Source organism: Episyrphus balteatus, chromosome X (genome assembly GCF_945859705.1).
Source record: "Episyrphus balteatus chromosome X, idEpiBalt1.1, whole genome shotgun sequence".
Taxonomy (NCBI): Eukaryota; Metazoa; Arthropoda; class Insecta; order Diptera; family Syrphidae; genus Episyrphus; species Episyrphus balteatus.
The window spans coordinates 6,138,822-6,154,084 of record NC_079138.1 but is presented as its reverse complement, the minus strand read 5'-3'; the positions used below and the strand labels follow the sequence as shown (position 1 = coordinate 6,154,084).

General features: G+C 33.4%; 1 protein-coding gene across 2 annotated transcripts; it reads left to right on the top strand.

The window, feature by feature from the left end:
- The first annotated feature begins 3,883 nt into the window (after nt 1-3,883).
- Nucleotides 3,884-12,707, top strand: LOC129920475 (inactive rhomboid protein 1). 2 transcript variants are annotated; one of them, XM_056001688.1, is made up of 7 exons: nt 3,884-4,439; nt 5,085-8,727; nt 8,850-9,170; nt 9,242-9,496; nt 9,618-9,875; nt 9,945-10,241; nt 10,345-12,707. In XM_056001688.1, exons 2-7 carry the CDS (start codon nt 5,191-5,193, stop codon nt 11,146-11,148), a joined length of 5,472 nt encoding a protein of 1,823 aa, XP_055857663.1. In that variant the 5' UTR covers nt 3,884-4,439; nt 5,085-5,190; the 3' UTR covers nt 11,149-12,707. The 2 variants fall into 2 exon arrangements, with proteins under 2 accessions (XP_055857663.1, XP_055857662.1); XM_056001687.1 differs by having other exon boundaries at nt 8,829-9,170.
- The last annotated feature ends 2,556 nt before the right edge of the window (nt 12,708-15,263 follow it).

Below are 15,263 nucleotides of genomic sequence, written 5' to 3'. Positions count from 1 at the left end.
GGAAATTGCAGATATTATTAAGATCTGAGTAAAGATGAAGTAAAAGGTTAATTATTTGGCGGTATGCTGTGGTTTTACGGAGAAAAAAATTTTCTGAAGATAATCACGAAAAGAAAAGTCACAGTAATTTGACTTTTTCACAAGAACTATGCCAAGAAAAATTATATTTTGATCGCACATTGTTTTATTTTTATTTATTTCATATTTTTCCGCAATAAAAACACGATATTCCATTATAATTTACTCTTTATTTGAAGTTGGTATTCTCAAATAAACAAACAACACGAAGGAATCTTTCAGCTTGACGTTTGAGAAATGTCAAATGTTCCAAGTGTGTGTGCAAATCCGTGTAAATCTCTCAAAAAAGAGGGATTAAAAAAAATTCGAATTCTGCTTCGTTTGAGGCGAATTTTTTTTCTATGGAACATGATTTTCAGAAAAAATTCGCTTCGAGATCGCCGAAAATTCGATTTTTGCATTGAAAGGAATTCGACATAAGCTCTTTATAACTATAAGGTTCTATGTTGAACATAGAACCTTTTTCAAATTTTTTTACAAATTTTTTCATAAAAAGGTTCTATGTCATTTTTTAAAAATGCTCATAGAATCCTTTTTTGTGGTGAAATTAATGTTTTTTTCATGGTTTTATGATTTTTTTAGGGTCCTTTATAAGATTGCATCAATACTTTACTGCTATGTAACTATTTTATCCAAAAACCAGCCTTAAAAAACTTTGAGATCGATTTTCTCAAAACTAAGGTGAGTTGACATACAACCCTATAATTCTTAGCCAGCGATATGTAAAAATAGCCACATCCATGCTTGAACCGAAGTTGACCCGCAGCTAATCCGCCGAAATCAGCGGGTTAAATTCCTGATCCGAGGCTGAACCACCTTTGTACAACTGGCCCTTAATGTTTCAAAAAATCATTTTTAGGAAGATGAACTTTTGCATTAATAGCATTTATTTGAGTTTCATCATCGTTTATTTGTAGAAATGATTCTATTGTATGTACTTTGAATTAACAATGAAGCATCAAAAACGTACAAATTTTCCACTTCTATTAAATTTTTTACTTTGAACATGACATTTTTGCAAAAATATAAAGAACTGATAAAATCAAAATCCAAGATACTTTTTAGGGTTCGTATGGTAAATTGTTTTTCAGAATTCTTTACTTAATTTAACGTATTCGTAGGTTCTATTCTATCAAAATGCTAAAGGAAAAGGATAAAATTCCAATGTGAAGAATTTGGAACCACGACTTCAAGACACGACACGAGCTAACCAGATGTTAAATACACCTACGTACTTTAGAAAAATGATTTGGCGCTTAATTTGCCGACTCAACAAATCGTACTTTGTACTGTCCCGTACGAGCTAGCCAAATTTTAAATACATACACTTATGTACGTTAAAAAAATGATTTGGCGATCAACTTGCCGACTAATTTGCCGACTCGGAAAATAGTGGGGGGGGTTCTGAGACAACCCCCCTCTCAATACGCCCTGTGAGATCTCCATATGAAAGTCTAATTTTAATCGGTCCTGGGTTTTTTTGGGCATTCTCTTTTATAAACAACTTAAGTTATTGGTTTATATATTTTTTACTTGCGATGGTACTATATATCAAGTTATGGACTCGTACAAAAAAAAAAAAAGTTGAGATAGCATTTTTCCATGACATTACGATGGTAGATAATGCCAAAAAAGTGGGTCCCGGAAGTCCGTCTGTCTGTCCGTCTGTCAGTCTGCCAGTCTGTCTGTCTGTAAACGAAGCTTCAGCCTAAACGGATGGACCGATTGATGTCAAACTTGGTATGTAGCATTATTTGGCGACTCTACAGAGGTGTTTTTGGAATTAATTTTTTTTTGGACCAAAAATAACGGTACTTGTCGTATACCGATTTTAGTAAAATTGAAATTTCTCAAAAACGGCTCCAACAATTTTGTTTAAAATATTTAAATATAAGTTTAAAAACAAGGTCTATCTTCTAATAAAAATTTTTTTTTTAAAAATCATTATTAACGGTACCTGCCATACAACCGTTTTTTTTCAAATCCGATTATCTCCGAAAGTGCTTATTCGATTTCAACTAAACTTTTTGTAAAGAAGCATTTATATGATTCAAGTATAAGCCAAAAATAAAATATCAAAAAAAAATAATTTTTGGATTTAAAAAAAAATTGGAAAATTTTTTTTGAAAAATCAAATTTTCAAAAACCGGACATTGAATTTTTTTGAAATTTTGGTTTTAGATGTTGATTAGTGATTTCTACAAAATGGCATACCAATTTTATTTTAAAACTTTTTTTCAAAAAAATTATTTATAAAAAATTAGTTTTTTTAAAAAACGGCTCTAACGATTTTTTAAAATTTTTTGTCTAAAAATGCATCTTAATATATCAATCAAAACTGCATAGGTACAAGTCTTAAAAATTTAAGCAACTTTAACGCTAAGAGCAAGTTCGTGCGACCCAGTCGTGCATTTTATTTTTTCTAAATTTTGTAAAACAATTTTTAAAAGTAATCCATAAAATTGGTTCACAAATAAAGGCTAAAACAAAAATTGAGGATTGGCTGCAGCTAGAAGCTCGAAGAAATATTTAACTGCGAATGTAAAATAATTTTAGAATTTTAGAACAGACATTTTTACACCACTCAACCCCGCTTGCAATGATACTGTTCCATACCTTTCCAAATGGTAAACATTTTTTTCCTTATAATTTGCAGAGTATAATATATTAGAGTATTCAAAGAAAAGTCCTAGTATAGTTATTAAACAAAATTTTCAAAAACAAAAATAAGGATTTAAAAACAAAAATATTTTTTTTTACCAATATTTCTAAAATAGGATAGCTAAAGTAAATAAAAAACATCAAAGACCATTTCAAGTCATTGTTGTGCTTTAATCCCATAAGCTCATACATTTGGAAACAAATACAAACACCATATTCTTCAAAATGGGAAAAATAATTTTTGTTTTCATTTATTTATTGTTATTGTATAATATATGCTCTGTAAGAGATACGGGCAAGCCGACACCCCCTCCCCCATGGCCACGTGAGCTCTATTCAAAACTGAAAGTGTCATGGACATCTCTTTGCTAAATTATTATTTGCAATCGAAAACCAAAAGTTTCTTGAACATTTGCTGAATTATTTGCATTCGAAATATTATTTTTTTTTTCTTGCATTCGGAAGCGATATTTCGCATGAAGGTAAAAAAATTACAAATTTATTTTTTTATTGTTATTTTTAGGATTTTCGAGATAAAATAAAGGTTTCAAAGAAGTTAAGACTTTCAAAAAAAAAAAACAGTTCCTAAAATAAAACCATTTTCAAAAAAATGGATCCAAATCCATTGAGTGATGTATCAAAAGAATGGTTCTTTTGGGCTCAAGTCATAACTGAAAACCAAAATTTTCTTGGACATATGGTTGCTGAAATATTTGCAATCGAAATGTTTTTTTTTTCTTACATTCGGAAGCAGATATTTTCGGATCAAAGCCTTTATAACTTTACATTTTTATTATTTTCGAGAAAAAAATCAAAGTTTCAAAGAAGTAAGTTTCAAAAACATTTTCATAAATTTTCTCCAAATCTATCAAAAGGCCTATTTAAGCTATACGAAAATTCCCTCTTCCCTTCCAACTATAACAATTTTGCTTCTAAAAACCTGTACAGAAGCTACAAAATAATCTGTTAAGCTCTACAGAAGCTCTTCCTCCCCCTCACCGCTATTCTAACATTTACAAAATTTCGATTCCACATGGAAAAATGGTTTACGCGCATGTCTAATTATTAAATTACCAACCCTTACTAAAACCAAATCCAAAACATTCCCCTTTTTTAGCTAACACGCAAGTCCAATATTACATTGCCAATCCTTACCAAAACCATAACATTCCCCTTTTGTTGTAAATATTTTTATATATTTTATTTAGTTGCCAACATAAGTGCAAGAATGTTAACAGGAGGACAAATATGAAAAAAAGGCAAAAAAGTTAAACAAAAACGTGTTAAAAAAAAAATATAATTTCCAGGCATCCTCCGAATACAAGAAGAAGAAAAAGGATATGGTTACACAGAGGCCATTGAAAAAATTTCATTTACTTTAAGTATATGAAAATTGTGTTTGAAAACATTGCCAGATTTTTTTTTTTTTTAATTAATTTGATGTTGGCCTGGTCTTAAAAAAAGCTATTAAACTTTTTTTGAGTTACAAAATTTCAAACTTGATTTATCATCTTGCCGTATCATTCAAGAAAAAGGTGTAGGAATGTTTCTTTTTTATTTTGTTGATTGATTAGTGACTAAATAATTAAAAGAAAAATATTGTTGTGTTGATTTTATCGAAAATCAAAAATCCCAACCAACTTGAAGATATGTTTCAAAAATCAGTGATATTTTATGCCTGAAAATAAAAGTATTGAAGGGTAAGTGAACTCAGTTTGAATTATGTGAAAATTGTATCTACTAGTCCCTCGTTTGTTAACTAGCTTTAATTATTTTTCCGGAATATATTCTTAATATCTAGTCAAAGAAAATATAAACAAAATAGGCATGTATCATTTTGGTGTTTTTTTTTTTGTCAAAATTCAATCTTTTAGAAACTTAATTTTCATATTTGCCATCTCATCAGAGTTACGGGGTGTTTTTTGTTTTTTTCTAATTTTTTCCCCTTTAAGATTAAGCTTTGAAGTCATCCCCCATAAACAAAGCTCGCGATACATTTCTCAAATAGAAACCCCCTCCACGCCCCAAAAAAGCAAAAAACCTTCACACGCTCAGTGTTTTATATTTTAGTGTATTGCTCGTGAACTGAATTTTCACTTTTACGAATTAGCTTATGTATTTTTTCTGGATGATATTTTTGAAAATATAAATAATAATGTGAGAATCCATAACCCTGCTTTGTAAAATAAAAACATACCAAGAACTTTAATCAAAATAAAAATAAAAAATGTATGAACCCTGGAATTAGTTGTGTGTTGTGTGTGTCTCCATTTCCATCAACCATAAATTTCGAATTGTTTTCCTTATTTTACATTTTTTTTTTTTTTTTTTTTTTTTATTTTCAGGATTTGTCATCTGAATTATATGTACTGAAAAAAGATGGAAAATGTGTTAAAAAGTATATAGATTAAAAATTTAAGAAAAAAATAATTATTAAAAGAGAAGAGCCGCATGTCTTCCGATGACGGTAATTCATATCAAAAGAACAATCATCACCAAACACGCCTCCTCCATCATACCCCCCAACAACCACCGCCGAATCCATCAAGTTCAAGCAAATATACTGGAGGTGGAAGCGGAACTGGAGGATCGAGTAGCAATCGCAATTTGGCACAAAAACAGCATCACCACCACCAGCAACAATCATCATCATCAACATCTTCTTCTAAGCAACAATCAATGTTACTCTCGTCTTCGTCATCATCGGCGGTATCATCGTCAACATCGGCTAGTGGCATAATTTCATCATCTCATCAGCATTATCATCAACAGCAAAATCCAAATAATGAAAGTGCAACTAATCTAGGAAGTAGTTCCAACAATCGCCGAAAATCTTCCCTGACCTATCAGCACCAACAACTGATGGCGGCAGCATCATCATCAGATGGAACAACAATGGTGGATATCGGTGATATTGATGTAGCGAGGAGTCCAAGCACTTTTGCTTCGCCAAATCGTTACAGTCCAAATCCGACTGACGGACCATTCCATCACATTGGATCCAAATTATCGATTCATGCGATCGATAGTCGGTATGACGATACAATGACGTGTTGCCTGCCGCCGCCATCACCAGCACCGAATTGTGACCGTTTCATAATGAGCATTCCATCGCCATCGAGCTCAGTTAGTAGCAATAGTCATTTTAACGATGCGCAACCATCATCGTCATCAGCTTTGATAACTGGCTCTCAATCTTCGTCATCATCACAGTCGGCATCACAGCAGCAGCAGCAGCAACAATCGTCTGCGGGGGCGAACATAACGCACAAATATGGTGGCGTGGTAGCAAACAGTTCACTTCAACGTTCAATGTCACCGAATTCGCGTTATCGCTTACCCGACCGCTATCGCGAAATCTCCCCAAAGTGTGATCGCTTTGTACCATCACCTCATTTTCTGTCGAATAGCACACCATTAGTTTCGAATGATATTTATCTATCATCGACAGTGCATACACCTGTCAAACGCTATGTCCCTACTCCGCCTCCTCCTACAGAAGTCTACTCAGACGTTCCACATCATTCAACGTCAACTTCATCGTCTTCATCAATGGGCGGTAGCTATCACACACTAGTCAAAAGCCCAAACCTGCCTCATCAAACACAATCTTCTTCATCACAACAACAACAACAACAACAACAACATAATGTCAGCACTTTGCCGTATCGATTTCGTATGAAATGTTGCATCAACGATCAGCCGGCGTCTGTCTCAGCAAATTTGTCCGCTTTGAGTCAGAATACTCCCCATCATGAGCGACTTGCTGCAGCAGCAAATCATTATGCCACTTCACCCCGTGTGCGGGGTAGTTTTAAGTGCACATTAACCAACGATACAATTGCTGTTGAACCATCGCCACAGAGGCATAACAACGTTTCAAATAGCTACCAGCAGCAGCAACAATCAAATACATCAGCAACGCCAAATAATGTGCGTGCATCTCGAAATAATTCGTGCATTCTCAATGATTATGTATCACGCACACCAAGCATCGAATATATTGGCTCAAGTGTTGGACGAATTTTGACTCCAGTAAGTATACTCTCAGAGCCAAGCATGGGAGCTTGCTTGCATTGCAATACTATAAGGCGAACGACTGGTGTACATCAGACAACTCAAACTACGGGTCCTGTTAGTCCGGTGCCATTGCAAAATTTACCCGAGGTTTCAGATTTGGCCGAGAGTGCCACTTCAAATGAGCTTACCTCTTCCACTTCCACCCCATCGACCAACGAATCACACATTTCTCCGTTATCACCATCGCAACAATATCAGCAGCAACAAGAACAGTTGCAAGTTCATCAGAGGAATCCTGAAATGATGTACGTTGAGCAGCAACGCCGAAATCACTCACATGGTAATCGGAGTTTCCAGAAGCAACAACAAGATCAACAGGAAGAATTGCATCATTTCAAAGAAACCAATGAGCAGCCTAAGGATCTTCTTCATGAACCACAACAGCAACAACAACAGCAGCAACAACAACAACAACAGCAACAACAACAACAGCAGCAACAACACCAACAGCAACAACAACAACAACAGCAACAGCAGCAACAACAACAACAACAGCAACAACAACTCCAGCAACATGATCACTATCTGCAACAACCATCGCAATATCAACAGCAACAATCACAGTCACAGCAATACCACCAGCAGCAACCATCACACAATCATATAAGACATATTGTGACAACGGGCAACGTCACAGGTGCAGGAGTCGGTGGCAATCCAAACTCTTTGAACTCACGGCAGCAGTTGCAACATCGTTTTTCTCGGAAGCAACGTCTCAATCAATATGTTCGCAAGCAGATATCAAAATTCTTCGGCGTTGATTCACAAACAGAGAACGACGAACGAGCTATTTGGCTTGGTCGACAGCGCCGTTTTGCCATACGTCGTTTTGGCTCTCTAAAATCTGAGAGTGAGCTGAATTCCAACAACGGCCGACGCCACAATTCTGCCCAGCAACCTCCCACAGAACGACCCGATATATTGCCCGCACAGACCGAGGAGTCACAAGCCCAGTCGCATATTAGTTTCGCAGACTTCTCCCACGGCCAACATGTGGAGCGCAAGGCTTCTGTTCCCACTATGATCATTTCAGGAATGTCATACATAGTGCAAACTCTTAATAAGCGTCAACACCGCAACCAGCGTCTATGGTCCCGCAGTTTCGCACCAACTCATGTCACCGCCATCAATGGCGACAATCCAAGTGACATCTGTGAAGGTCTCACCACATTACAAGAGGAAGATGTCTTTTTCGACTCCCCAGGTAACGATGCAGGAAACTTCAATAACATCGTCAATGGCCGAGCGGCCAGCGCAAAAATTATCGAACATCAGCGGCAAATTTATATGGGTGAGCGAGTTCACGGGTGGCGAACATCTGCGATCATTGACCAGCAACTCACTCAACAACAGCAAACCAATGGCGTCAACGGCCTAGGACTAGGAAATGCAGTTGGAGTACAGCAGCGAATAGGCAGCCGCGGCATTCGCATCTCATCACAGCTGCTCGATGGGGTACTCGAAAACTCGAGACGTCCAGTGGCACGAAAAGTTAAACTATTCTCTGTACAAGATCTCGACGATCGCAATGATCACCGACCCTTTTTTACCTATTGGATCAATACCGTGCAGATTCTTGTCCTCATACTGTCATTGATTTGCTACGGTATAGGTCCAATTGGTCTTGGTATCGAGCAGAAAACTGGGCAGGTGTTGGTGCCGAGCTTGAGCTTGCAAACAGTGCAGCACCATGAGCAACGAAATGTGTGGATTGGACCAAGAAATAGTGACTTAGTTCACATGGGAGCCAAATTTGCGACGTGTATGCGCAAGGACATAAAAATCATGGATGTTATATCGAAAACTAGAAGGCAAGAACGCGAGACTGCCTGTTGTATTAGGAATGATGATTCCGGCTGTGTTCAGAGTTCACAAGCCGATTGTTCTGTGCGTGGATTGTTTCCAACGGTAAGACAGTTTTTTTTTCAGTTTTTTTTTTGTTTTAATTATAATTTAAATAAATTTAAACAATTTATATGCAACTTTCCATATCTGTCATTATAAACAAGAAATCTATTTCCACATGGAAGAAATGGTCACCGGGAGAGTCCGGACCAGGTGGCAGAATTTCCGGCTCAGTTTGTGGCCTGGATCCGAAGTTTTGTGATGCTCCAGCTTCCATTGCTCCATACGAATGGCCAGATGATATCACCAAGTGGCCAATTTGTCGCAAAACCAATTCGTTTTCACAAAGATTTCGTTTTAAGGATCATACCGCAGAACATATGGTATGCGAAGTAATTGGTCATCCCTGTTGCACCGGAGTTTTTGGTGAGTGCCGCATAACCACGCGCGAATATTGTGATTTCGTTAATGGATACTTTCATGAGGAAGCTTCATTATGCTCACAGGTATAAAATCTGACAATGAGTAGTAGCAATAGGTACCTACTTATATTTTTTTTTTTTGTATTTCCGCACAGATTTCTTGCCTCAACAATGTTTGTGGAATGTTTCCGTTTTTTTCCATTGAGGTGCCTGATCAATTTTATAGGTTGTTCACGTCGTTGTGTCTACACGCTGGTATACTACATTTGGCCATTACAATTGCTTTTCAACATGTCTTTCTGGCTGACTTGGAGCGTTTAATTGGCCCAATTCGAACCGCAATTGTTTATATAGGCTCCGGATTGGCAGGCAATCTCACCAGTGCTGTGCTTGTTCCTTATAAGCCTGAGGTAAATTCATTTTCCTAATATTCCTTAATTTACATATAATTTCGATTTTTGCTGCAGTTTATTTTTCTTTAAAAAACAAAAATTATTATAAAACATATCAAATTAAATATTTGTCTTTTAGGTTGGACCACTTGCTTCCCTAGCTGGGGTAATTGCTTCTTTAGTTGTACTTTTGATTCTAATTCATTGGAAACAGTTACGAAAACCGCATATAGCACTTTTCAAACTGATTATTATTGGAGGCATACTTTTTGGTATTGGCACTTTACCATGGCAGCTTAATTTTGCTGGGTTGTTAGCAGGAATTTTCTGCGGAATATTTTTGACTATTGCACTGGTGCCATTTGTAACTGTGACCAAATATGGTCGCAAGACAAAGGTTTGTTTGCACAACATTTTCGACTAAGACACATCTAACTCATATACATTTTTTTTTTTTTGCTAACAGATAAACCTTATATGGACTTGTATATTATTCCATTTGTTTATATACACGGCGATGCTTGTTATTTTTTATTTATTTCCAACTGAAATAACATCGTTTAACTTTGGGGACGTAATAAATAGTGGTTTCAATTTAAACGGTGGCAGCATTGAAAGTTTTCGCAACATCCATGCAACACCAAATAATAACAATCACCATCAACAGCAACAACAACAACAGCAACATCACCATCACCACCATTCAGATGATATTATAACCAATACTGTGTTAAGTGGACTAACAACAAATGATAATAGTGCGGTGAGTTAACCGTTTCCTATTTCTGCTTAATGTTTTTCACATAAAATATACTTATATTTGATTAAAACGATTTTCTAATGCATTTTCATATGCAAATAATTAGCTGCAATATCAAGAGCAAACGTTACAATCTCAACATAAATCCTTTTATCATCGGATGTTCAATAGTAACTATCACAATCTCACCAATTTTAACAATTATTATTATATCAGTAATAATAACAATAATCGCAAGATGAATAAAACCAGCAATAATGATGATGTGCAAATAATAACACAACATCATAAAGCAACTTTATGTAAAACCAATAACAACAATAACAACAATAGTATTAACAATCCAAACACCAACCATACCAAACAACAGCAGCAACAGCATAAGATTCATGTTGCCACTGCACACTCAACATCAGCGATAATGTTTAGAAACATCGTTTTGGAAACAAAATTAAACCCAGTCCCAGTTACATCATCAAAAAATGTTAAAATAAATAAAATATCACCCTTGCTGCGCAGTGATGATCCTTATGATGAAAATGATAATGATAATGATGATGATACTACTGATAATAAAAGTGATTCAGCTGATATTGCACGATTTTCTGAAGTGAAAAACAAAGATTATCAACATTTAAATGTTGCAACAGTGGAATCCGAATCATCAGCTTCTCCATCGACGGTGTCATTTTCACCTCCTTCGTCTTCATATTTTTCTTCGCCATACACACCAATTTTTAAGGATAATCAAAATAATCTGAAGCAGAAGGAAAAACAGCAGAAGGAATCAGTATCAGTATCAGCCGCTGGCGCTGTTGCAATCGCTACGGCAGCCACTGCAACAATCGGTGCACCTAGTATAAAAATCAAAAACAGTTTCATTCAACACAAAAGTATTATTAGTGCATGACATCTATTTCATTACTGAATTCTGTTAGTATAGCTATTAAATTATTATTATTATCAATCAATTTATATATAATTATTATGAAATAATTAATGAATTAATTAATTATTATTATTATTATTGTATTGATTGTGGATGTGATTTTTAAATACAGTTTTCAAAGTTATTTAAGAATTATATCATTTTTGAAGTCACACAAGACTTTCATTAATTTATTTATTAAAAAAAAACAAAAAAAAAAAAAAACAACACAAAAAATCAAAAATAAATTTATTCCAAAAATTATTTAACAAACTTAGGTTTTCTTTTGTTTTATGTTGTTGTTAAAATGACTTAAGATTTGCATCATTCTATTCTATAACAAATAAATCAACTGAAATCCACAACAGAGTTTCTGGTAATTTTAGAACTTCTTGTGCATCACCCAATTAGTATTTTGAGCTTCTATAAAGACATTTAGAAGATATATCTACTGTAAAAATGTATAAGGCAAAGCCACCGCCCCGCTTACTGCTCTCAATGTCTTATTACAAGATTTTATAAAAGCTGAAATATTAATTGGCCAATGGCGGTATAGCAATGAAAATAGTTGCAGAAAAAAAATATTTTTCACATCCTTATTTAAAGTAATGAAGTTTTTACTCCAAAAATCATTCTTACCGCAACTAACAGCAGAAAAAGTGCAAATTACGAAACGAAACGTTGCCAGTCCCCAAAAATAACAAAGTGATTGTTTTGTCTTAATAGGTTTAAAGTTAATTAAATAAATTTCTCATAAATTTTTGATAGCAATGGTGGTTATTTTTGTTGCCAAAATCTCGCCTCGTTTTGGGAGTATTTTCTCCAAACACCAAAAACTGAAAGATGAGGCTTACATAATTTTCAAAGTAATAAAAGTCGTCAACCTCCTTAAATATTATGAAGCCAAATCCGTAAGATTTTTCAATGAAAACATACAGAAAATGTTGAGTATTAATTAAATTTAATGAAGATTGAATTTTTTTTAATTTTACATTGAATTAAAATGAAATCAAATCCGTGAGAATTCTAGTTTCTTTTCTTAACGTTAAACATTATCTGTAAATAAAAGAAACCTCTTTTAAATATTTCTAATGTTTTATTTTAAATAGACTTCCTTAGAATGTGAAATTACACATAAATTTATTTCATTCATTTTTAACTCTGCAAGTTCTACCTACCCATCAAAATCCAAAGCACACTAATTACACACACCAAGCCAACAAATAAAATTTTGCCCTGAAAAAAAAATTTAATAAATAAATAAAAAAAAAAAAAAACAATCTACCACATTATAGAGTAATAGAAAGAAAATTAACAAAACTATTTCCATGTGTTCATCAAATCAAAGAAAATAATTTGTTGGCTTGTCAAAAAGAGAAATTATTATTAAAACAATAAGTTGAACAGACATAAGAAAAAAAACTAAAATTAATAAAATGAAATTTTAAACCGAAAACCAAAAAAAATAATAAGCAGTAGTAAATAAAATGCTATACGTTAAGTAAATTAAAATGACTTCAAATATTAAAAAAAAAAAAAAACATTGTAAGCTATTTTCAAGTTCACATAATTATTGTTAAATTCATTGATTTTATTACAATTTTTATTTTTAACATTTCGAAATATATTTAAAAAAAAAACTGAACTGCCATACAAAAGTTTTCTTCTTTTTTTCGTTCATGTTCTAGAAATGTAATATACGACAGACTCTATCTGCAGTAGCGTATCCAGAAAATTTTTTTGGAGGGGGCTGGAAAATTTTTCAAACATTTCTTAGAGGATAAATGTACGAAAAATATTTCTCTCTAATTTATTCATCTTTGATCGAGAGTGAAACGCTGTGCTGCGGTACTGAAAGTGGTATAGTAGCATATAACTGCTCTCGACGTCGACAGCTTCGCACTACTGTCTCCTGTTTTTCAAAGTTCTTGTGTCCTTAAAATTTTACAAAAGCAGAAGAGTCATCCTTAAAAAAAAACACTTTAATTGTTCGAACTTTGTCATTTGCTGAATTCAAAACTGTGTAGTTTTTGAGCTATACTCATCCCTATTTTCGATATAAACGCCCATGTTCCACAATTCGACCAAAATTGAATTGAAATCACTTTTCAATTTCACGTGAAAGAAAATATTATATTCTTCATTTCGATCGATTTCGAAAAATTGGAAAATGCTTCGAACTGTCAAAACTAAAGGATCATCCATCTTTATTTTGTTTCTGAAGTTAAATTTTATTGCTGCTTTGAACATGGATGATATTTTATCGGCAAGTGTAGGGGAGAGTGGGGCAGTTTTTAACACGGGGCACATTTGAACACTGAATATACAATTTTAGTATATCAATCTTTTTTAGAAGTATTTCGATATTTGAACCCGTCAACACGATATCCATAAATGTCAACGACTTTCCATCGTTATCTCAGCTGACTTTCAGATTTATAGGTGGAAGGTGATTTTTATAGTGGTTTTGCATTATTTCAGTTTTTTAGTTGTAAGAGTTTAAAAAAAAATTGGTACGTGATTTCAAAACGCAATACAGTTTTTGTTAATGGTTAATGAATTTTAAACTAATTGACGGTGAATTTTTGAATGAATATATTAATGTTAAATATTTATTCAACATTTTATGTCGTTGACACAGTGGGGGCAGTTTTGAACAAGTGTGTTGGGGCAGTTTTGAACATGTTCAAAACCGCCCCGAGCAGTTTGTATCAGACATTTTAAGGACACTTGAATGTGTTTTATTTAATAAATCGTAATGTTCTTATAAAAAAAATAATGAAACTTGCATTTGTGGGCAAAATTAAAGAAAAAATGGGAATATGTACAACATAATTGAAGATTTAAAAAAATGCCTGAATTCTTCAAGTTCTGCTAGACTGTTCTCGATGAGAACTCGATTATATAGCGCTTAAGCGTTATAGAAATTAAAGTCATGCTACCTACACCAATTAATGTTCCGGTACATGAAGAACATCCGCTTTGTTAACATTTTGATTTAATGTCTAGAAATATATCTATATATATATTGAAAATAAATCTATTTTACTCTGAGAAGCATAAATGGTATGAATACCATTTTTCTAAGATATATTTTAAATTAATATTTCTTGGCTTTTGTTTTTCTTTTGAACTTATAAATGTGATAAACTGATAACTATAGTTTAAATTTTAATGTTATTTTTTCTGAGTTTTTATTATTTGTTGGTTAATTGAATATGATATAATAATCAATTTGGAGTTTTTGTATGTTCTTATTAAAAAAATAATAAAAAGTTAAGTATTATTTATTCATTACAACGAAATTAATACTGATGTTTAAAACTGCCCCATACATGGGGCACTTTTGAACATAAGATCTAATATTGGTTAAAAATTAAAATTATATATAAATAATATGCTAAAATAACCAGATATAATTTAAAATCGAAGTTCAATATAACTGCTTCATATAAGTAAACTTAACAGATCAATAAATCGAATAAATATCTTTCTAGCAGTTGCGAAAGCAAAAAGTGTTCAAAACTGCCCCACTCTCCCCTAATGGAAAAAAAGCAGTTAATCCAGTCAAATAAGGGTTTCACCTCGGAATGAATGCTAATAGAATTTTTTTTTGCTCAATATCTTCGTTTTGGCATTCTATAACATACCTCAAAAGTCTAGAAAAGTCTAGAAAAATCTAATGTCCGCGAGTCACGATTTTCAAGGTCAAAGAGCGAAAGGAGATTTTCAAAATTAGCAATAATAGAACATGGTATTATATACACATATGATACATGTCTTCGAGGTATTTTTTAATGCTGATGCCAAAAAATCTAAAATCAAGACAATCTGACGTCTCTGAAAAAAGTTATACCAGTTTTTCATCTGTCACCCATATTAGATTTTTTTTGTTTCTATCTTTGTTTGGATATTCTATACCTTATGTCAAAAACCTAAAAAAATTAGCCTATTAGCACTAATTCCAAGATTGTACCAGGATGTTTTTTAGTGCATATACCAAAATTTCCTCTTTTTTAAAAAAATACCAATTTTTCATAGATATGAATGTTTTTTTCATTGCATTTTTTTGATTCCTAATAATAATGGATATGAAA

What these genes read in the sequence shown, in the direction of transcription:
- LOC129920475 (XM_056001687.1), top strand. Translation starts at nt 5,191, where the DNA reads ATGTCTTCCGATGACGGTAATTCATATCAAAAGAACAATCATCACCAA. An exon ending in AATATGGTCGCAAGACAAAG is followed by an intron (nt 9,876 to 9,944) that starts GTTTGTTTGCAC and finishes TTTTGCTAACAG; the next exon opens with ATAAACCTTATATGGACTTG. An exon ending in CAACAAATGATAATAGTGCG is followed by an intron (nt 10,242 to 10,344) that starts GTGAGTTAACCG and finishes GCAAATAATTAG; the next exon opens with CTGCAATATCAAGAGCAAAC.